We start from the raw sequence: 23,675 nt of genomic DNA on the forward strand, positions 1-23,675 counted from the left end.
ATTGAGGGGCATGAGCTGCTTGTAAATTTTTTTTTTTTTTTTTTTTTTTTTTTTTTGTGTTATGTGGGCCTCTCACTGTCGTGGCCTCTCTCGTTGCGGAGCACAGGCTCCGGACATGCTGGCTCAGCGGCCATGGCTTATGGGCCTAGCCGCTCTGCGGCATGTGGGATCTTCCTGGACCAGGGCACGAACCCATGTCCCCTGCATCGGCAGGTGGACTCTCAACCACTGCGCCACCAGGGAAGCCCTGCTTGTAAATTTTGAAGAGTAATCCTTTGTCAGTTACTTCATTTGCAAATATTTTCTCCCATTCTGAGGGTTGTCTTTTGGTCTTGTTTATGGTTTCCTTTGCTGTGCAAAAGCTTTGAAGTTTCATTAGGTCCCATTTGTTTATTTTTGTTTTTATTTCTATTTCTCTAGGAGGTGGGTCAAAAAGGATCTTGCTGTGATTTATGTCATAGAGTGTTCTGCCTATGTTTTCCTCTAAGAGTTTTATAGTGTCTGGCCTTACATTTAGGTCTTTAATCCACTTTGAGCTTATTTTTGTGTATGGTGCTAGGGGGTGATCTAATCTCATACTTTTACATGTACCTGTCCAGTTTTCCCAGCACCACTTATTGAAGAGGTTGTCCTTTCTCCACTGTACATTCCTGCCTCCTTTATCAAAGATAAGGTGACCATATGTGCGTGGGTTTATCTCTGGGCTTTCTATTCTGTTCCATTGATCTCTCTTTCTGTTTTTGTGCCAGTACCATACTGTCTTGATTACTGTAGCTTTGTAGTATAGTCAGAAGTCAGGGATTATTCCAGCTCCATTTTTCATTCTCAAGATTACTTTGGCTATTCGGGGTCTTTTTGTGTTTCCATACAAATTATGAAATTTTTTATTCTAGTTCTATGAAAAATGCCAGGGTAGTTTGATAGGCATTGCATTGAATCTGTAGATTGCTTTGGGTAGTAGAGTCATTTTCACAATGTTGATTATTCCAATCCAAGAACATGGTATATCTCTCCATCTATTTGTATCATCTTTAATTTCTTGCATCAGTGTCTTATAATTTTCTGCATACAGGTCTTTTGTCTCCTTAAGTAGGTTTATTCCTAGATATTTTATTCTTTTTGTTGCAATGGTAAATGGGAGTGTTTTCTTGATTTCACTTTCAGATGTTTCATCATTAGTGTATAGGAATGCCAGAGATTTCTGTGCATTAATTTTGTATCCTGCTACTTTACCAAATTTATTGTTTAGCTCTAGTAGTTTTCTGGTAGCATCTTTAGGATTCTCTATGTATAGTATCATGTCATCTGCAAACAGTGACAGCTTTACTTTTTCTTTTCTTATTTGGATTCCTTTTATTTCCTTTTCTTCTCTGATTGCTATGGCTAAAACTTCCAAAACTATGTTGAATAAGAGTGGTGAGAGTGGGCAACCTTGTCTTGTTCCTGATCTTAGTGGAAATGCTTTCAGTTTTTAACCACTGAGGACGATGTTGGCTGTGGGTTTGTCACATAGGGCCTTTATTATGTTGAGGAAAGTTCCCTCTTTGCCTACTTTCTGCAGGGTTTTTCTCATAAATGGTGTTGAATGTTGCCAAAAGCTTTCTCTGCATCTATTGAGATGATCATATGGTTTTTCTCCTTCAATTTGTTAATATGGTTTAGCACATTGATTGATTGCGTATATTGAAGAATCCTTGCATTCCTGGAATAAACCCCACTTGATCATGGTGTATGATCCTTTTAACGTGCTGTTGGATTCTGTTTGCTAGTATTTTGTTGAGGATCTTTGTATCTATGTTCATCAGTGATATTGTCCTGTAGTTTTCTTTCTTTGTGACATCCTTGTCTGGTTTTGGTATCAAGGTGATGGTGGCCTTGTAGACTGAGTTTGGGAGTGTTCCTCCCTCTGCTATATTTTGGAAGAGTTTGAGAAGGATAGGTGTTAGCTGTTCTCTAAACGTTTGATAGAATTTACCTGTGAAGCCATCTGGTCCTGGGCTTTTGTTTGCTGGAGGATTTTTAAGTACACTTTCAATTTCAGTGCTTGTGATTGGTCTGTTCATATTTTCTATTTCTTCCTGATTCAGTCTTGGCAGTTGTGCATTTCTCAGAATTTGTCCATTTCGTCCAGGTTGTCCATTTTATTGGCATAGAGTTGCTTGTAGTAATCTCTCATGATCTTTTGTATTTCTGCAGTGTCAGTTGTTACTTCTCCTTTTTCATTTCTAATTCTACTGATTTGTGTCTTCTCCCTTTTCTTTCTTGATGAGTCTGGCTAATGGTTTATCAATTTTTTTTTACTTCGCAAAGAACCAGCTTTTAGTTTTATTGATCTTTGCTATCATTTCTTTATTTCTTTTTCATTTATTTCTGATCTGATTTTTATGATTTCTTTCCTTCTGCTAACTTTGGGGATTTTTTGTTCTTCTTACTCTTATTGCTTTAGGTGCAAGGTTAGGTTGTTTATTTGGGATGTTTCCTGTTTCTTAAGGTAGGACTGTATTGCTATAAACTTCCCTTTTAGAACTTCTTTTGCTGCCTTCCATAGGTTTGGGTCGTCTTGTCTCCATTGACATTTGTTTCTAGGTATTTTTTGATTTCCTCTTTGATTTTTCAGTGCTCACTTCATTATTAAGTAGTGTATTATTTAGCCTCCATGTGTTTGTATTTTTTACAGATCTTTTCCTGTAATTGATATCTAGTCTCATGGCGTTGTGGTCGGAAAAGATACTTGATACAATTTCAATTTTCTTAAATTTACCAAGGCTTGATTTGTGACCCAAGATGTGATCTATCCTGGAGAATGTTCCATGAGCACTTGAGGAGAATGTGTATTCTGTTGTTTTTGGATGGAATGTCCTATAAATACCAATTAAGTCCTTCTTGTTTAATGTACCATTTAAAGCTTGTGTTTCCTTATTTATTTTCATTTTGGATGATCTGTCCATTGGTGAAAGTGGGGTGTTAAAGTCCCCTACTTGAATGTGTTGCTGTCGATTTCCCCTTTTATGGCTGTTAGTATTTGTCCTATGTATTGAGGTGCTCCTATGTTGAGTGCATAAATATTTGCAATTGTTATATCTTCTTCTTGGATCGATCCCTTGATCATTATGTAGTGTCCTTCTTTGTCTCTTCTAATAGTCTTTATTTTAAAGTCTGTTTTCTCTGAGAATTGCTACTCCAGCTTTCTTTTGGTTTCCATTTGCATGGAATATCTTTTTCCATCCCCTTACTTTCAGTCTGTATGTGTCTCTAGATCTGAAGTGGGTCTCTTGTAGACAGCATATATATGGGTCTTGTTTTTGTATCCATTCAGCCAATCTGTGTCTTTTGGTGGAAGCATTTAGTCCATTTACATTTAAGGTAATTATTGATATGTATGTTCCTATTCCCATTTTCTTAATTGTTTTGGGTTCATTATTGTAGGTCTTTTCCTTCTCTTGTGTTTCTTTCCCAGAGAAGTTCCTTTAGCATTTGTTGTAAAGCTGGTTTGGTGGTGCTGAACTCTCTCAGCTTTTGCTTGTCTGTAAAGGTTTTAATTTCTCCATCAAATCTGAATGAGATCCTTGCTGGGTAGAGTAATCTTGGTTGCAGGTTTTTCTCCTTCAACACTTTCAATATGTCCTGCCACTCCCTTCTGGCTTGCAGAGTTTCTGCTGAAAGATCAGCTGTTAACCTTGTGGGGATTTCCTTGTGTGTTGTTTGTTGTTTTTCCCTTGCTGCTCTTAATATGTTTTCTTTGTATTTAATTTTTGAGAGTTTGTTTAATATGTGTCTTGGAGTATTTCTCCTTGGATTTATCCTGTATGGGACTCTGTGCTTCCTGGACTTGATTATCTATTTCCTTTCCCATATTAGGGAAGTTTTCAACTATAATCTCTTCAAATATTTTCTCAGTCCCTTTCTTTTTCTCTTCTTCTTCTGGAACCCCTATAATTCGAATGTTGGTGCATTTAATGTTGTCCCAGAGGTCTCTGAGACTGTCCTCAGTTCTTTTCATTCTTTTTTCTTTATTCTGCTCTGCAGTAGTTATTTCCAGTATTTTATCTTCCAGGTCACTTATCCATTCTTCTGCCTCAGTTATTCTGCTATTGATCCCATCTAGAGTATGTTTAATTTCATTTATTGTGTTGTTCATCGTTGCTTGTTTCATCTTTAGTTCTTCTAGGTCCTTGTTAAATGTTTCTTGCATTTTCTCTATTCTATTTCCAAGATTTTGGATCATCTTTACTATCATTATTCTGAATTCTTTTTCAGGTGGACTGCCTATTTCCTCTTCATTTGTTAGGTCTGGTGGGTTTTTACCTTGCTCCTTCATCTGCTGTGTGTTTTTCTGTCTTCTCATTTTGCTTATCTTACTGTGTTCGGGGTCTTCTTTTTGCAGGCTGCAGGTTCGTAGTTCCCGTTGTTTTTGGTGTCTGTCCCCAGTGGCTAAAGTTGGTTCAGTGGGTTTTGTAGGCTTCCTGGTGGAGGGGACTAATGCCTGTGTTCTGGTGGATGAGGCTGGATCTTGTCTTTCTGGTGGGCAGTTCCACGTCTGGTGGTGTGTTTTGGGGTGTCTGTGGACTTATTATGATTTTAGGCAGCCTCTCTGCTAATAGGTGGGGTTGTGTTCCTGTCTTGCTAGTTGTTTGGCATAGGGTGTCCAGAACTGTAGCTTGCTGGTCGTTGAGTGAAGCTGGTTGCTGGTGTTGAGATGGAGATCTCTGGGAGATTTTCGCTGTTTAATATTATGTGGAGCTGGGAGGTCTCTTGTTGACCAGTGTCCTGAAGTTGGCTCTCCCACATCAGAGGCACAGCACTGAGTCCTGGCTGCAGCACCAAGAGCCTTTCATCCACACGGGTCAGAATGAAAGGCAGAAAAAGTAGAAAGAAAGAAAAGAAAGAAAGAAAGAAAGAGAGAGAGAGAGGGCGGGAGGGAGGGAGCGAGGGAGCAAAGGAAGGAAGGAAGAAAAGGAAGGAAGGAAGAAAAGAAAGAAAGAAAAAGAAAGAAAGAAGAGAAAGAAAGGAGGGAGGGAGGAAGGAAGGAGGGAAGGAAGGAAGGAAAGAAAGAAAGAAAGATTAAATAAAGATAAAATAAAGTTATTAAAATAAAAAATTATTATTAAGGAAAAAAAATTTTTTAAAAAGAAAAGAAAAAAAAAAAAACGGACGAATAGAACCCTAGGACAAATGGTGGAAGCAAAGCTATACAGACAAAATCTCACATAGAAGCATACACATACACACTCTCAAAAAGAGGAAAAGGGGAAGAAATCATAAATCTTGCTCTCAAAGTCCACCTCCTCAATTTGGGATGACTCGTTGTCTATTCATGTATTCCACAGATGAAGGGTACATCAAGTTGATTGTGGAGCTTTAATCCGCTGCTTCTGAGGCTGCTGGGAGAGATTTCCATTTCTCTTCTTTGTTTTCACAGCTCCCGGGGCTCAAGCTTTGGACTTGGCCCCGCCTCTGCGTGTAGGTCGCCGGAGGGCATCTGTTGTTCGCTCAGACAGGACGGAGTTAAAGGAACCGCTGATTCGGGGGCTCTGGCTCCTCAGGCCGGGGTGAGGGAGGGGCACGGAGTGTGGGGTGAGCCTGTGGCAGCAGAGGCCAGCGTGACGTTGCACCAGCCTGAGGTGTGCCGTGCGTTCTCCCGGGGAAGTTGTCCCTGGATCCCGGGACCCTGGCAGTGGCGGGCTGCACAGGCTCCCCGGAAGGGGGCGTGGACAGTGACCTGTGCTCGCATACAGGCTTCTTGGTGGTGGCAGCAGCAGCCTTAGCGTCTCCTGCCCGTTTCTGGGGTCCGCGCTTTTAGCCGCGGCTCGCGCCCATCTCTGGAGCTCCTTTAAGCAGGGCGCTTAATCCCCTCTCCTCGCGCACCAGGAAACAAAGAGGGAAGAAAAAGTCTCTTGCCTCTTCGGCAGGTCCAGACTTTTCCCCGGACTCCCTCCCAGCTAGACGTGGTGCACTAACCCCCTGCAGGCTGTGTTCACTCCGCCAACCCCAGTCCTCTCCCAGCGCTCCGACAGAAGCCCAGGCCTCAGCTCGCAGCCCCGCCCTCCGCAGCGGGTGAGCAGACAAGCCTCTCAGGCTGGTGAGTGCCGGTCGGCCCTGATCCTCTGTGCGGGAATCTCTCCGTTTTGCCCTCCGCACCCCTGTTGCTGTGCTCTCCTCCGTGGCTCCGAAGCTTTCCCCCTCTGCCACCCGCAGTCTCTGGCCGCGAAGGGGCTTCCTAATGTGTGGAAACCTTTCCTCCTTCACAGCTCCCTCCCACTGGTGCAGGTCCCGTCCCTATTCTTTTGTCTCTGTTTTTTCTTTTGCCCTACCCAGGTACGTGGGGAGTTTCTTGCCTTTTGGGAGGTTTGAGGTCTTCTGCCAGCCTTCAGTAGGTGTTATGTAGGAGTTGTTCCACGTGTAGATGTATTTCTGGTGTATCTGTGGGGAGGAAGGTGATCTCTGCGTCTTACTCTTCCGCCATCTTCTCATCCCCTCGAAAGTCGTTGTTTTGTGTAAAAGACACTGAGGTGGTTGCAGGCAACACAACCTGTACCATTTGATCTAATTTCACGAAACTCCCCCTGTAAATGAGGAAAACCGTCAGGGGGAGTCTCACATGAGCGCTCGTTGTAAAAAGACATCACGTGATGAGCAGCCTGCTTACTCGGAGCAGCCTTGCCTCTGGTGAGTTGTCCTAAGTAGCCCTCCTCCTGAGTTTGAGTAGGAAGGCTCCTTTTCAGTTGTTGCCCTAGGACTTTGGATGCATATACATATTTAAGCAAAGCTAAAAGGAGATAATTAATGTCCTTTCTCAAAAATTAAAATTGTGGCACGCTAGTTACAGGCTAGTTGCCAGCAGTATTACTCAAGCCTCTGGCATCACAATCTTCATTGGAGCTTTTAAAAATAGGTACAGATTTCCCACCCCAGATGTACTGATGGGTGATCTTCAGGAGTTGAGCCCAGGAATTTGTATTTTTAGATGCTTCCCCATCGTGCTCATGTCCAGCAGGATTAAGAACCCTGCCTTCCTTACCTTTTCTGACAAAGGGAATGTTGGGAGCACTCTTGTCAGTAATGGCAGAAGCATAACCAAGTTAGTTACCTCCAAAAAACTGGTCCTTAATTTTTGTTGAGTGTTGGGCCTGTGCTTTTATCAATTCAGTATTCATGCAGCATCGCCTCCGTGCCACACACTATCCTAGATGCCAGAGAGCCTGCATTGTAGAGACCATACAGAGAGTTTTTCCTCAGTCAAGCAAACAATCCTTGAACATACTCTGGCTCTGATAGGTTTCTAAGAGCTTTGCAAATATTGTTTCACTTAACCCTCCCAGCAGTCCTATAAGGTGGGTACCATTATTATTCTTATTTTAAAAAGGGTTCAGGAAACTGAGAGGCAGTGAAACTAAGTAATTTCCCCAGTTTTACTTGGTGTGGTTCAGTAATTAGCTCACCTGCAAATCCTTCTCAGAAAAATTCACACACCTACAATTTTTTACATGAAATTTGGGGGCTCCGTAGACTCTCATGGATATCAAGTTAAAGACTCCTGTCCTGGAAGGTGACAGCTACAATACTGTGAGTAAACACGACTCCCCATCAGCATCACTGAGTTCTGAATACAAACAGTTCTTTTACTTGATTGACCCTTTTCTTGCTGTAGTTTATCCATGGAGTTTCCGTCCCCTTACATCCCTGGACTTCTTGCTTGTCTTTTCCTATCTTTGATTACGTATTGGATGACTGATGTATTTTGGACATTTCATTGACTACCCTTCTAATTTTGTTACTTCTAGATTACCTACATTCCTTCAATATGTGAGGGATATTTTCCTAGCATCAGATAATTTTCAGTTGACTGACACCATGTGCCTTCTCATCGTTCTAAGTTTTCCCAAGAATGTTACCACTGAAATTCAGCTTTAGTTAAGATCTGTCTGATTTAGTTTTCTGCTCTTTGAGATCTTTATTTTGGTTCTTATTGGCTTATTCTGCCTGTAATACAGTACTGTCCTATATTCGTTTTAATTTCTTGTAGGGATCCCATGTATATGCTAACTCAAAATTATAGGAGTTGGTCTGTTGATTTGCAGTCTAGATTTCAGGCGGTCAGAGTTTTCCTTTGTGTGGTTATGTGGTGTGCTGTGAACGTCTTCCTTCTATGCCTTATGCCACCTTAAATCTATTTTCCCATGAAAATAATAAAATGTTTACACGTATGTTTTATACAGTGCTGTTTTCCATATGAGATATATATATATTATATACATAGATGATATTTAATAATATTAAATATATTTAATAATATTCTTATTAATCAGCTAGCTGAAATTTGGCTGCCAGTGGGTAGATTCTGTGTGTTCTCCATCTAACCTGGTATCAGTGGTATCTCTGCTTGATCTGGCCCCAGGAGACCTTATTCCTAGCTGATTATTCTGCTCTAAATTCATCTGTAGTGTAGTTATATTATTCTTTTCCTCTCACTATAATATAAATTGTGGTTTAATTTGAACCCATCTTAGGGAAAGTTGAAAGAAAAGAGACTAATTATGAAGGAAGGGTCCTCTATCTTCCTTTCTCAGCCTTCTGAATTTTAGTGAAGAACGCAATGATCAAATACCCAAAAAGTGTATTCAATTTTATTTCCCTTTCATTTTGAGGATTTAATTTAACTAAAAGGTTGAAGAATATTTTACTGAGGTATTTTCCTGTTATAGCGGTATTTCCTCACACAAATATGTTTCTTCCTCTGGGAATGTTCTCTCTTCTGCTCATCTTTGTAATTGCCTGTACTCTAATTTAACTTCATTTAGAGCAGCATATTCCCCTACCATCTGATGCTGACATTGTAACTTAGTATGACAGGAAATAGTGATTTACAATATTGTTGATTGCAATTCTGATAAACTTTACCTTATGACCTGAACATTAGGCTGGGTTATTTCTTGATATTCTACACTCACTTTTTATGGAATATCTTTACAGTAAGAGATCTACGTGAAAGAATTTTTAAAAGTCTTGCCTCACATGAATGTAATCTAGTAGAATCAACTTTGATGACCCCAAATATGTTTATTTAGTGAAATTTCCATCTTGTCTTAGGTTAGACACTTAGATATTGTACTAAAATATGGTGATGGACAACTTTTACATTGGGTTAATAGAACTTAATCTTTGGAAGTCATTTCCATTTCAAGATTTTACAACATACCCATCTTCCATTGATCTTAATTATTTGGTGATGTTGCATCCTTTAAGGACTATGTAACTTTCTATTATAAGGACATACTTCTACTTTCTGACTTTAAAAAATTTAGGTCTTATACATTGTTTTGCTTTTCAGCCCATATTTTTTTTAATCTTTTTAGTGTGCAGTCTCCCTTACTTACAGAATAAAAATCAATACTTTTTAAACAGAAGTAGAGTTTATTTTAGTTATGATTATAAAAGCAGTAGAAAAACTAATCCATCATAAACTATGGTTTATGGTTTATATAAGCTAAACATGTTACTTAGTGATTATAAAATTAATTTTATGCATTTACTTCTATGAATACTATATTTGGTGAGAAATCCAAGTTGTACCTTTCATGTTTTGTGGTTGAACAATAATTTAATATTTCTAATTTCTGTTCAGGTTGGGCATGTCAAGAGAGGACTCTATAAAACTCACATCTGGACCAAACAATGATGGAGCTGAAAGCAGTTCTTCATGCGGGACCTCTGGCCTTCCTGGTCTATCTGCACAGACTCCCTTGAAAGAACAACAGCCAAAAAGCATGAAAAGTCCAACTTCTCTGGAGCCTGATTTCTGTGCTACACTTTGTCCCATGGTAGACGTAGGTAAAGATGTAATGACAGAGTCAGAATCAGAGGACATCCTGATCCCCGAAGAATCTGTGATTCAGGAAGAAATCGAGGAAGAGGTAGAGACTAGCATCTGTGAGTGCCAGGATGAGAATCACAAGACAATACCTGACTTTTCTGAGGAGTCAGAAAGTCCAGCCAACTCTCATGAGGAGCCCCAAATAGCACCTCCTGAAGATAATTTGGAATCCTGTGTTATAATGAATGATGTTTTAGAAACTTTGCCTCATGTTGACGTTAAAGTGGAAGAGAAATCAGAATCTCCCCAGGAAGAGATGTCAGTTGTCATTGATCAGCTAGAAGTCTGTGACTCTCTCGTTCCTTCCACTTCATCTGGGACTCATGTCAATGACACAGAACATAAGGAGCCAGAAACTGCACTAGAGACCAACACTCCAAAAATTAAAACAGGGTCATCGTCTTTAGAAGGCCAATTTCCAAGTGAAGGAGTCGCTGTAGATATGGAGCTGCAGAGTGATCCTGATGAACAGCTTTCTGAAAATGCTTGCATCTCTGAAACATCCTTCTCTTCTGAGAGCCCAGAGGGAGCCTGTACCAGCCTGACATCCCCAGGAGGGGAAACCCAATCCACTTCAGAAGAATCATGTACCCCAGCCTCCCTCGAGACAACGTTTTGTTCTGAGGTGTCCAGCACTGAAAATGTGGACAAATATAATCAGCGAAATGCCACTGATGAAAATCTTCATGCATCTTTGATGTCAGAAATCTCTCCAATATCCACTTCACCTGAAATATCAGAAGCGTCTTTGATGTCCAATTTACCGTTAACATCTGAAGCATCCCCAGTGTCAAATTTACCTTTAACATCAGAAACCTCGCCCATGTCTGATTTACCTTTGACATCAGAAACTTCTTCAGTGTCTTCCATGCTTCTCACATCTGAGACCACTTTTATATCCAGTTTGCCACTTCCTTCAGAAACATCTCCAATTTCCAGTTCTTCCATGAATGAAAGAATGGTGCATCAACAAAGAAAGTCAACTTCCATATCTGAAGAACCACTCTCCCCCCAGAAAGATGAAGGTTCTGCCCCTGCCAAGCCCCTGGGAGAGAGCCTTACCTCTCAGCAGAAGCCTCTATCAAATACTCCTGAGCCTATCAAAATGGGTTCTTCTTCCATTGCTCCTGAAGCATATTCATCAGAAGAATTGCACAATAAGACCCTGAATCAGCAGCCTTGTAAATCACATGTTGAAACTGAGAAGCCTTATCCCGCTTCGATTCCAGAACTTCCTTCTACAGAAATGATAAAAGTTAAAAATCATAATGTCCTGCAAAGAACAGAAAAGAAAGCGATGTCTTCACCATTGGAATTACCTGTCTTTTCTGAAGAGACAGAGAGTAAGGGAAATGAGCTCCCATCAGCTAAATTACAGGACAAGCAATACATCTCATCGGTGGATAAGGCTTCATTTTCAGAAGGCTCTAGAAATAAAATGCATAAGCCAGGGAGCTCACAGAATCGGTTGGAGACCTCTCATACTTCCAAGTTGTCAGAGCCCTCCAAGTCCCCAGATGGGGTAAGAAATGAAAGTAGAGAATCTGAGATATCGAAGAGGAAAACCGCAGAGCATCACAGCTTTGGGATCTGTAAGGAGAAGAGGGCTAGGATAGAAGATGACCAGTCAAGCCGGAGCATCTCATCCAGCAGTCCATCTGAGAAAGAACAGCCTCCAAGAGAGGAACCAAGGGTTCCACCTCTCAAGGTATGGTATTTTTTTTTTAAAAAAGGGAAATTCCATAGATAGGCTTTTTCTATTTAGATACTTAATTTTTCAAAAATAAATGTAGCAGTTTATAATCTAATACTCCCAGCACCAGCCTAATATTAAATGATCCTTTTTCAGACTGCGTTGAGCTCATACAATAAGTTTAGATAGATGTACATATTTAGACCTTGGCGTTTAAGGAAAAAGAAGGGCGGAGGGAGAACAGGCCCTGGAGGAGCCCACAGGCCACCGAGATACAGGGTCTCTGGGGGACTCCACAGTGTAGGACAGAGACCTATATAAACTTGGAAAAATTGGAAAGATAATTCATCCTATAAAAGTTCAGTAGGACTAGAGTAAGCAGTAGTCAAAAGTCAGAGGCTTGCCCTCAAGAAATGAAGGTACGTGTTATCTCCTCATTCATTTTCCAACAAATGTTGAACATCCCCTCTGCCTAACAGAGAGGAGCTAGCTTCTGAAAGAGCCTCATTAAATATTTCTTGAATAAATCAATGAAATCACTTCACAAACCCTGAGGAAGATGCTATAGATACATAGGTATACAAATCCTACTATTTTATTTCCAAAATAATAAAGAAGTATTTAACTTCACACAGTAATAAAGCCTGTAGACAAACATTCCTATTTATATATTTTATTTTGATCCCAGGTAGATTTTAACTCTCAGAAAACAACTCTTGTATATAAATTGACTCTGCCTAACTAAACTAAAAATTAAGGTTAACTCAAAGAATTACAAACATACTCAAGATGTGTTTTTCTTAATCTTTCTCTTTATTTTGCTCTGCTCTGACATCTACTTTTAATATGTGACTCATGATCTCCCTAAGGCTGACTTTTAGGGGTGTGATTGTAATTATTCTATTTAATAAAGCAGTCCCTGTTAAATAAGATTCTAGAGATATAAAAGATGAATATTAAGCTCCTATTAAAACCCTGCTATGCATTTTAATTTCTGAAGCAATGAAAAGAAAAATATAAGCATGCTTTCCATAGGAAATAATTTTAAACATTTCAGTCTAATTTTTTTGTCAAAAGCTTATTTTCAAAGTGATATACACTTTATGTAAAGATAGATGGATAGAGAGATACAATAAATATATTTAATGTTTGTTAGGCTTCATGTTTTTAATTTTTTAAACTAAGGGAAATATTTAAAAGGTAAAACTGAATTCCTTTTCTAAATTCATCTATCACTGGAACCTTTGGATTAGAAGAGAGCCATCAGAAATTTGAAAATGAGAAACGAGATAGCTCAGGAAGATAAACCATCTACCAAAGTGCTAAAACATAATTCCAAATTGACATGATCCTGTAGTATGTGTCAGGTATTTATAATGTCAATATATGTAAATGCACATATGTTAAGAAGAGAGGTGTAAGTTTTCCAGGAAAATTTTTTCTAGAGGAAAAAATATAAGGGAATACAGTACGTGTCAACAGCACAGAATGGGGAGCCCAAAGGCTCTGTCACTCCCTAGTTATATGAACCCAAGGCAGCCCATCTCCAGGGGCTCAGTTTTTTCAACTGTAAACGAAGGGCTTTAACTAGATCCCTGCCAGCTCTACAAATCTGTGACTCTGGGAATATTCTTAGTGACTGAAGCATCATAGGCATTGCTTTGGGTTGTTTGTTGTTCGGTCTTGTGCCTCACGAATTTGGTGATGACTGAGTCTCTTAATTAGATGAGTGAGTGAACAGTGTGGGCTGGGACATTTACTAAATTCAGCAGATTGTAGATTTCCAATATCAAGTAAGCTGCCCAACCCGTACTCTCTTTTGGAGGCAGAAAACTACAGTTGCCCTTGCTTTCAAGAAAACGTAATAATAATAATAAAATCCCTTTGGAAAGCAAAGCACTTTCACAAGTATAGTCTCATTCCATCTTTATAACACCTCTGTGAAAGAAATAGACCAGAAATAACTAGTCTTACTGTTTACAGTTTACAAAGTCATATTGTATGCTTATTTTATATATATATATGTATATATATATATTTATATATTTATATATATATATATATATATATATATATATATATGGCGGCATGCTAGGTGGTATGGGACCACATAAAACCTACAGAGTCTCTGACTCGGGGAGATTATTGGAGAAACTGAAGTACACAGTGATTTGCCTAGGTTCACAGCATTCCTTTGTGTCAAGCCAGGCTGAGAATTCTAGTCTTCTGACCCTTGGTTAGGGCTTTTTTCCTTTTTCCTTTGTGTCAAATTAAGACAGATAAATTAAGGCAGATAAATTCAAATAGAGTTTTGAATATCTCTATTCTTCCTGGCTGGCCTGAGTATCTTCATGCCAGCCAGGAAGATAAGTTGAAAGCTGACTATTTCTAACTCTTTTTAGCTCACCTCATTTTAAGAAGCCTGGGTTTTGTTTCCATTTATATGAGGCTTTAAAAGACGTTTCATTTCCATGCCAAATGAAGTCACCGGTTAATATTTTATGGATTGAAAACAGAGGTTAAAATTTTAAATTTTCCCATTCGTGCTGCGTTTATTGCTGCTTTATACCCCAAAGGCCCATTCAGGGTATTAGGTGCCGTTCTTGCCCCCTTAGGAGAGGATGCGGCTACTCCCCGCCCTCGCGTGCCTGTGTGCCCACGTCCCTCTGTGGTCACGTACACATGTGCCTTGTCTGTGATCGTGTACACGCACTTTATCTTTCGATTTTCCCCCTTCCTGTAGATACAGCTTTCCAAAATCGGGCCACCCTTTATTATCAAGAGCCAACCAGTCTCCAAACCAGAGGCTCGCGCGTCATCTGGCACATCGGTCAGTGGCGGGAGGAACACGGGAGCCAGGACCCTGGCGGACATCAAGGCCCGAGCCCAGCAAGCAAGAGCCCAGCGAGAGGCGGCAGCAGCGGCAGCCGTGGCGGCGGCCGCGAGCATTGTTTCGGGAGCTATGGGGAGCCCAGGAGAGGGCGGAAAAGCCAGAACTCTGGCGCATATCAAAGAGCAGACGAAGGTGAAGCTCTTCGCAAAGCATCAAGCCCGAGCCCACCTCTTCCAGAACACTAAAGAGCCCCGGTTGCCTCCGCTCGGCTCAAAGGAAGGGCCTCCAAGCTTAGAAGTCTCTTCTGCCCCTGAAACAAAAATCGAAGGCTCGCCTGGTGTCATCATTGTCAATCCAAACTGCCGATCTCCCAGCAACAAGGCTGCGCACCTCCGGGAGCCCACCACTGTACTACAGCAGTCTCTCAACCCGACCAAACTTCCAGAAATTGCCACGGACTTATCTGTGCATAGTTCTGACGAAAACACACCTGTGTCACACTTGTCTGAGAAAATTGTTTCATCTACCTCTTCTGAAAATAGCAGTGTGCCCATGCTTTTTAATAAAAATCCCATCCCCGTGTCTGTCTGCAGCACTGCTATGTCGGGAGCAATTAAAGAACATCCCTTTGTGAGTTCTGTTGATAAATCCTCTGTCCTAATGTCTGTTGACAGTGCAAACACTACAATTTCTGCTTGTAACATAAGCATGTTAAAAACCATCCAGGGAACGGACACTCCATGCATAGCCATTATACCAAAATGTATTGAGAGCACCCCTCTTCCGGCCACCACGGAGGGCTCCAGCGCAGCGAGCCCCCGGGATGACGCGCAGTTACTGGCACCCAGCAGCAGTGCTGGCAGCCTAGTCTCCAGTCAGTACACCTCTGTGCCAACTCCCTCCATTGGAAGCAACTTGCCAAACCATCTCTCCACTAGCTCTGTCTTGATTCCCCCAACGGGAATGAACAGCAGATTTCCTTCTGAGAAGATAGCCATGCCTGGGAGCGAAGAACAGGCCACCATGTCCATGGGCACCACTGTGAGAGCCGCCCTCGGCTGCAGGGACCCCGTCGCAGTCACTGACGCCCTGGTGGCACGCCCACCTGTCGCAGCGTTTACTGCAAGCATGCTGACTGTAAACTCTTATGACAGTCCTCCCACGTTAAGTGCTGAAAGCTTGGACAAAACTTCAGGGACTCGGAACAGGGCAGACACTTCTGGGAGACCTCAGCCACCCCCGGGGGGCTTCGCACCAGCAGCCATAAACCGCTCGATTCCGTGTAAAGTCATCGTCGACCACAGCACCACGCTGACCTCTGCGTCATCTCTGACTGTCTCTCTTGAGAGCACAGAAGCCGGCGTGGACCTCCAGAGCAGGTCCGGGAGGACGGAAGCAGCCGTTCAGCCCGTGGCGTGTCCGCAGGTGTCTGTCATCAGCAGGCCTGAGCCGGTTGCAAGTGAAGGCGGAGATCACGGTCCCAGTTTCATTGCTGCTTCCGCGGCAAAACAAGACAGTCAAACGATGCAGGCCACCTGCCCGGGTCTCCGTGAAGGGCCCCTCGTGGTTCCAGATAACTTAAACGAGGGGACTCCTCTGAGTCTCAGCTTTGCTGAGCAGGCGCATGGCATAACCACGTTCAAAAGTGAAGCCGACACAACCTGTAGCCATCAGTATAACCCGGGCAGCCGGATCTGCTGGGGCGAGGACGGGGTGAGGAGTGCAGGACAGCCTCTGCTCAGCCACCCTGCTTCCAATAAACAGAAGGAATATCTGGAGCAGGGCTGTCCGAAGGCCATCAAGACCGAGCACGCCAGCTCCTCGCATGTGGCGGAACTTCACCCCAGGAATCTCATCACAAGCGTCCCTCTCCCAGTGAAGTCCGAACCTCACGACGTGGACAGGGGCTTTAGGATGGACGCCGACGACTTCCCTGGCCCTGAGCTGCATCCTCCAGCTGCAGGGGCAGCCCCGAGTGTGCAACAGACGCAGACCGTGCAGGCCCCCGCCTCTGGTCCCATGGAAGAGGCCATCTCTCTGGCTACAGACACCCTGAAAAGAGTTCCCAGTGCAGGGAGCTCCAGCTGCCGTCTGTCATCGGTGGAGGCGAACAATCCCCTTGTCACACAGTTGCTCCAGGGCAACTTGCCTTTGGAAAAAGTGTTGCCCCAGCCCAGACTGGGAGCCAAGCTCGAAATCAACAGGCTTCCTCTGCCTCTTCAAACTACCTCAGTGGGTAAAACAGCCCCCGAGAGGAACGTGGTTGAAATGCCCCCTAACTCTCCCAATGCAGACGGGAAAGGCTACCTGGCAGGAGCTCTCGCACCACTACAAATGAGGAAGCGGGAGAACCACCCCAAGAAGAGAGTTGCCAGGACCGGGGGGGAACACACTCAAGTGAAATGTGAACCAGGGAAGTTGTTGGCGGACCCAGATGTGAAAGGGGTGCCGTGTGTCATCAGCTCCGGCATGAATCAGCTGGGACTCAGCCAGCCGCTGAAGCAGGAGTGGCTGAACAAGCACCCTGTGCAGAGCAAGATGGCTCACAGCCCTGAGGTCAAACAGCAGAAGCGGCTGCTCCCCTCCTGTAGCTTCCAGCAGAACCTGTTTCACGTCGACAAGAACGACGGCTTCCACCCCGACGCTGGGACCTCCCACAGACAGCAGTTTTACCAAATGCCTCTGGCTGCCAGGGGCCCCATTCCTACCGCGGCTCTGTTACCAGCCTCTGCCAAAGCCCCAGTGGGCTGTAACACGTTTTCCTTCAATAGGCATCTTGAGCAAAAGGGACTGGGAGAGGTTAGCCTTTCCTCAGCACCTCACCAGCTAAGGTTAGCCAATATGGTGCCCCCCAACATGCCCATTAAAGAAGGTGATGACATGGGGGGGACCCCGCACGGGGTGCCGCACAAAGCACTAGTGCATCCCCCGCCCCCTCCCCCCTTGGCTCTGCCCCCACCTCCCCCGCCGCCGCCGCCACTACCTCCACCTCTGCCTAATCCAGAAGTCCCCTCCGATCAAAAACAACCGCCAGTTACCATGGAAACCACTAAGAGACTTAGTTGGCCACAGTCCACGGGCATATGTAGCAATATAAAATCGGAACCTCTTTCTTTTGAGGAAGGTTTAAGCAGCAGCTGTGAACTGGGCATGAAACAAGTTTCCTATGACCAGAATGAAATGAAAGAACAGTTGAAGGTGTTTGCGCTGAAAAATGCAGATTTCTCTTCCTATTTGCTTTCTGAGCCACAGAAGCCTTTTACCCAATTAGCTGCTCAGAAAATGCAGGTGCAGCAACAACAGCAGCTCTGTGGAAATTATCCAACAATACACTTCGGTAGCACGAGCTTCAAAAGGGCAGCATCTGCAATTGAAAAGTCCATTGGGATTTTGGGAAGTGGCTCCAATCCCACCACGGGTCTGCCTGGTCAGAACGCTCAGATGCCCGTGCAGAACTTTGCCGACAGCAGCAACGCGGATGAGTTGGAACTGAAATGCTCTTGCCGGCTGAAAGCCATGATTGTGTGCAAAGGCTGTGGGGCCTTCTGCCACGACGACTGCATAGGGCCTTCTAAACTCTGTGTAGCTTGCCTGGTTGTGCGATAAGAGCTGAGTGAAAGATGCAGTATCCCTTTTCACCACGGAAAAGCCAAACGGCGTCAGCAACAACAAATTGAACAGCTCAGTCGTTTATAGCGTGCTAATTTATTTTACTTTGGAACAGATGATCTTTTCTCTAGATGATTATTTTCTTGCGTTTCTGGGAAAGGAGAGATCGCATTCCAGCCGAGGGGCTCAACAGCATGTCTTTTACATATTTAGTTGCCATTTGCAGCTTTGGAAAGTTTCTATTCGTGTGTATACAGGTCACTCCCAATTTGTTTCTTTCTTTTTTTAATCCAGGTGTAGATAGGAAAAGGACATTTTAAACTACTTAATGGTAACCAGCAATGGAGATGTGGAGAGAGATCGGTAACAGCAATTTAAGGTGGTGATGCATTCTTCTGTAGATTAACCATTACAGCGAGGGTTCCAACCGTTGACTCCTTTGGACCTACCTTTACCATAGTGGTTACATCATATTTGGAAAAGGGAATCTGATTTCAGTGTATGATTCCTTGTATTTACTCATATCACAAAAGGTATTAAAGGAGGTATGCCATTAATGAACTCCACTGTCCTTATTCTCTTTCCTCCCTTTTGACTCTTTTCAGAGACTGGCAGATTCTCTGGATCTGCCTTGGACATGGTACACATATTGTAGTGAAATGTCTTTTCCACCTGAAATTGCAGTGTGGGCCTCATGCCCAGCAATCTGGTTCAAGCCCTTTGACACCCGAGACTGTAAGATCAGTTGGACAACAGAGAGCCATAGGCCCAGAGGATTTCAGAGCTTCATGTGTGGCTTCTAAGAGCAAGTATGAAAAAAAATGTCCTAAAATTCAAAGCAAACAAGTAAAATGCTGTGTATGCAAACACACCTAAATGCGTTGGCGATGTAAATATCGGTCCATTCTATTCACTCTAATACAATTACTAGATATTAAAATTGGGGGGAAATAATCGTAACCCTTTATTGATGACACCAGTGTATTCCGGCTTCCGACTTTGCAGAGGTTGGCCACCTCTTTTTTTAAAGTGTCATTGATGATGAGAGGGACTACAGAAGGCTGAAGTGTCAACATTTTTCTGAACAGTTTTTTCCTCATGAGTCACGATCTATGTAATTATATTTGACTCTAAACTAGCCCTTATTTTAAAAAATTGTTCTGGGTGTTGCATGTTTTGTTTCCCACCCCCGCCCCCCCTTCAGGTGAATTCAGTGCATTCTTCATATTTGGGGGAGTGGAACTGCTTTTGAAAAAGGGATACTGCATCTTACAACTATTGTCAGTGTTTATCCAGTAGTCTGGGTGTTGAGTATGTGAGCTCCATTCCATGTACTGTGGCCACCCTCATGCCAGAGAACAGCTGTAGTTCAGCAGGCTCTGTTCCCTAAAGCAAGTTCAAAAGCACATGCACACCGTGGGGAGATGAAAGAACAAAGACCATGTCCATTTAACTTCAGATTACAGAGCACAAAATGTGGAGTACCATTAACCCACTGGTTGATTGTGGCTGTAGAATTTTAAAAAATATGGGGGGAAAATCTTCTGTATCCAGGGTAAGAATTTGACAGATATTTTCACAAGGGATCATCCTAATCAATGTTAACTTTTGACATTCCCTTAAAATATGTCTTAAAAATTAACTGGAATGAGCAGAAATTTCATTCCTGTGGGAAAAAAAAAACTTGTAATTTTTTTTATAGTAATCAACCATGGTATATTTTTTTCCTCCATATTTATTATTGTGATGTTGCCAAATATCATTAGGTGATAGAGATGTCATTTTTACTAACACATTGCTGATAGTGAAAGATACTTTATCTTAGGAAGAAAGCAAAACAAAGAAGGCCTACCTCCGCGGCTGAGATTCGGTGCTTCAGTTGCTGTCACTTCTGTGTTTCACGTTAAAATTAACAGAATTAACGACTGAGAATATTAGCAATGCACTTAACCAGCCCTTCCCAAGGAAGGCAGTGTTAGTTCCAGCAGATCCCTAGTTCACTGTTCACCAGGTGGTTTGGGTGGTGTCCTCGTCAGCGGTATCTCTGTGGTCTGCTTGGTTCAGAAGGGCATGCTCTAGTTTCACAGAGGGGCACCCCTATAATATAGACACTTGCATGCCAGCTCCTTCTGCCAAATTCAGTTGCCGCTCTACCGGTGTCAGATACTGTCTACACCAGCAGATTCAACACTACCACATCAGTAACTGACACCGAGTTGAAAGTGTGGTCTTCACAACCTTTGCACTCTGCATATGAGGCAAAATTATCAGTTCCATCATTGTGGGATACTGCGTGCAAATTACTTACTGGGAATACAGAAAAGTATCCTTCTCTATGTTCTGATTTTTCTCATAATAAGTTTGGAAAATCAATTGCTGATCACACGTGGATGGTACCACCCTGGTCCAAAGAGCGTAATATTTGTCTGCCCTTGCTCTTTTTTGCCCGGTTTAAATTCCTAGTGTTTGCATATGGTTTATATCACTGAAAAATTAATATCTTTGGGCTAGAAGAATGGAAAGAAAAATTCAGAAGTAAAAAGTGGGTCAGATACGTTACAAGTGGCCATTTAATATATATACAAACCCCAGTATATTTGGATTAGGCGAGCAGGTTCTTAGTTTCCTGAAATCCACAGATATCTGCCTATGTGCAAATGGAGTATGTTATTTACTACATGGTTATTGTGGTGTAATGTGCAAATTTTAGTGTGTGCATTATCCTGATGATTGGACACTGGGATATCCCTATCAGGAATAGAGCTTGCACATCTAACATGTAATTTTTAATTATTATTTTCACAAAGGATGTATTTCCCTAAGTAGCACTTTTGGAACAGGGGAAGGAAGAAAACTGCTATTCCCTGATCCCCCTCCTATACCGTATGCATATGCCTGAGGTTGTATAAAGACATTTAGGTAGTTAATGGGCATGTTAATACAAACGTTCTGATGCAAATTCATTTTCAGAATGAAAATATTTTTCCTTCCCCAAAGTGAGAATAGCAGAAATGTCGGTGACCTGAGCACCGTAGTTATATGGACTATTTTCCTGCTAAGGTGTAGTTTGAAGAAAAAACTTGAAAACAAACCTTTGAGGTTGAGCCTGGTTGCTATAAAGACTTTGTGGTGGTGTTTCTGGGATGAGCTATGGAAGGTTTAGCTGACTTCTAGAGCTTGGATATTCTTATTCATCCAAAATAAACAGATACCAACAAGCTGGTGTGTACAGTGCTTCATAAAGAAGCCAAGAGTAAGAATACACGATGCTACAGCCCCATGCCCTTTACAAACACTCGCACAATTTCAAAAGGGGAAGTTACTGTGGCCTTGGTTTCCCAGTTCCTCCCGGGTCTGGTCCAGTCCCAGGTGACAGAAGCTGAAGCGCCGTTAAGGGTTGCATCCTCTCAGTGGTGTGGAAGTCAGCACCGCGCTAGCCGCCTGGAGAGAGTGAGCCCGCTGAACACGCAAAGCCCAGAGTCACTGTCCATGTTTCTAGAGAACAATGTGAAGAGTCCTAGGAAAGGAACTCATCAGACTGTCAGGGGCCTATGTAGCCAAAATGTCACTGAATATAAAAATCTTGTCTTCAGTCCTCATGCTTTGTCACTGTAAAGCAAACAAAAAGCGTTTTTACTATAATTTAAAGGAGCTGCTTTTTTATAGCACATACTATTTCGCTTTGTACCCTATTTGATAGTTGCAGAATAATTTAGACTGTAGAAAAACTTTGTTGTATTTGTACTGTTCATGAATGTTTCAAAAAAAAAAAAAGTGCTTTACTTGCTTGCCATAATTTTTCTTGTACTGCTGTATTTTTCCCCCTGGCTTCATGGAAACCTAATCTGATTCCTCTTTTCAGTACAGCTTTTTGTTTGTTGTTGTTTTTTAATGTGTGTTTGTGAGTATTTTTTTCCTTTGGTCAGTATTCTGAATGTTTACATCTGTTTAACATTAGCCATGTAATGCCTTTTTTAAAAGGCGGTATTACTCTTACAGTGTTACAGCAAAATGTGAACCAACCCAAACATAACATGCATGACAAACACAGATGGGGGGGCAAAGGCCCTGAACGTACAAAGACATTTTATATCAGCATACAGAAAAGTCAAACCCTTCTTCAGTCCTCTACCAAAGAATATATTATTCCCACAGGAAAAACTCAGAAAAGGTGTGTAAAATCCTCAGAAGGGGAGCAGTTGAATCAGTAAGACTGCTACAATTTAATACTGTTATGCTTGCTTTGATACCTGACAAAATGTGACGGAGTGCAACAAGCATTGAAACGATTTTTAGACAGTGTTTTGTTTAGAATTCAGGGATCATGCATTCTTTAATGGTGCTGTTTGTTTTTTATTTCTTTTCTACAAAGAAAAAAAAAAGTGTTGCCTACAAAAGTGACTGCTCACGATACCATAAGTTAAATGAAACGAAATGTTTGTCTCTTCATGTTTCTCTGTTTTTCCCTTTCTCTAAAGTAACAATTTGGGTTTCAATATTAAAATATTCTGGGAGAAAATAAAGAAATTAAACCTTCAATTATTGTCATCTTTAATTTTTTATGAAATGAGGTAGTTATGTACACATAAAAGATACTACTAAATACATTCAAACTTTTACTTAACAAAAAGTTTATAAGGAGAACAAACCATATGCTCTTAAACTTTCTACCCTTCTTGGTATGGTGGATTGTCAACATACAATTATAACTATTTGTTGAGACCTCTTTGAAATTAACCATGTCTATTGTACTGTGCTTATTTAAAATTATATTTGAACCTTTTTGTTTTGTAAAGATGTTGTTAATTCTTTATACCAAAAGACAGGTAAGTCAAGCAAATTGTTACTACCATATTTAAATTTAACTTTAAGATGAATTACCTCTCAAAATTCTTTTTTAAAAGAATTGCTCTGGTTAGTTTTTCTTATCTTGCATTAAATATTACAGCTAGAGTGATTTGAATAAAATGCTGTGAACCATTAGAAAAAAGTTGCCTCAGTTATATTTACATTGGTTAAGAAAATATTCATATCTTTACAGTGAGATGAATCTGAAAGCATTAAACATAACTGGCTGTTAAATCTGAGTTCAGCTGTTTTTATCTACATGGAAAATGCTATCTTTAGCCACCAGATGGCAAAAGAGGGTGCTTACTTTGCAGGAAAAAAAGAACTAAAAACATGTTTCTTCCTCCTCATAAATTATTATAATGATGAAAGTACAGCTTATTCAGGTAAGACAATGGAAGATAGATACTTCTAAGTTTCATTAAGTTATTTTCACTATAATACTGGCATTCCTTTTTTTGTCCTATTTTCTCTATTAAAATATTTACAGAATGCATTCTTAATTTTATTTAGCATTGTGGAAATTTTTTATTGTTTTCATTGCATTACTCCCCAGGCATCATCTATTCCAAAATTCATTACAGAAAATTGTACAGTCAAGCATTCTTTAAGCTGACATTTCTTGAAATTTATCTGAGCACTTTATATGTTTAAATTCATTTAGTCTCATAATAGGTACAACAGTAAACAATTTTTATATAAATATTTCATTATTCTTAATACATGAATGTGACATAATTTGAATAACAATTGCTTTTAGGATCTAAAGTATGTATTTGTATCTATCATAGACTTTATCTGAGAACAGGTGATTTACCCGG

General features: G+C 41.6%; 1 protein-coding gene across 1 annotated transcript in view; it reads left to right on the top strand.

Annotated features, from left to right (window-relative positions):
- Positions 1-22,524, top strand: part of ASXL3 (ASXL transcriptional regulator 3) — a 110,069-nt gene extending 87,545 nt beyond the window's left edge. Inside the window, exons 10-11 of the mRNA XM_073789893.1 lie at positions 9,623-11,579; positions 14,308-22,524. Of these exons, the coding sequence (XP_073645994.1) occupies positions 9,623-11,579; positions 14,308-18,003 (5,653 nt within the window). The 3' untranslated portion in view covers positions 18,004-22,524. The remainder of the gene's footprint in view (positions 1-9,622; positions 11,580-14,307) is intronic.
- Positions 22,525-23,675: the final 1,151 nt, after the last annotated feature.

The sequence above is a fragment of the Tursiops truncatus genome, chromosome 13 (assembly GCF_011762595.2).
Source record: "Tursiops truncatus isolate mTurTru1 chromosome 13, mTurTru1.mat.Y, whole genome shotgun sequence".
Lineage (NCBI taxonomy): Eukaryota > Metazoa > Chordata > Mammalia > Artiodactyla > Delphinidae > Tursiops > Tursiops truncatus.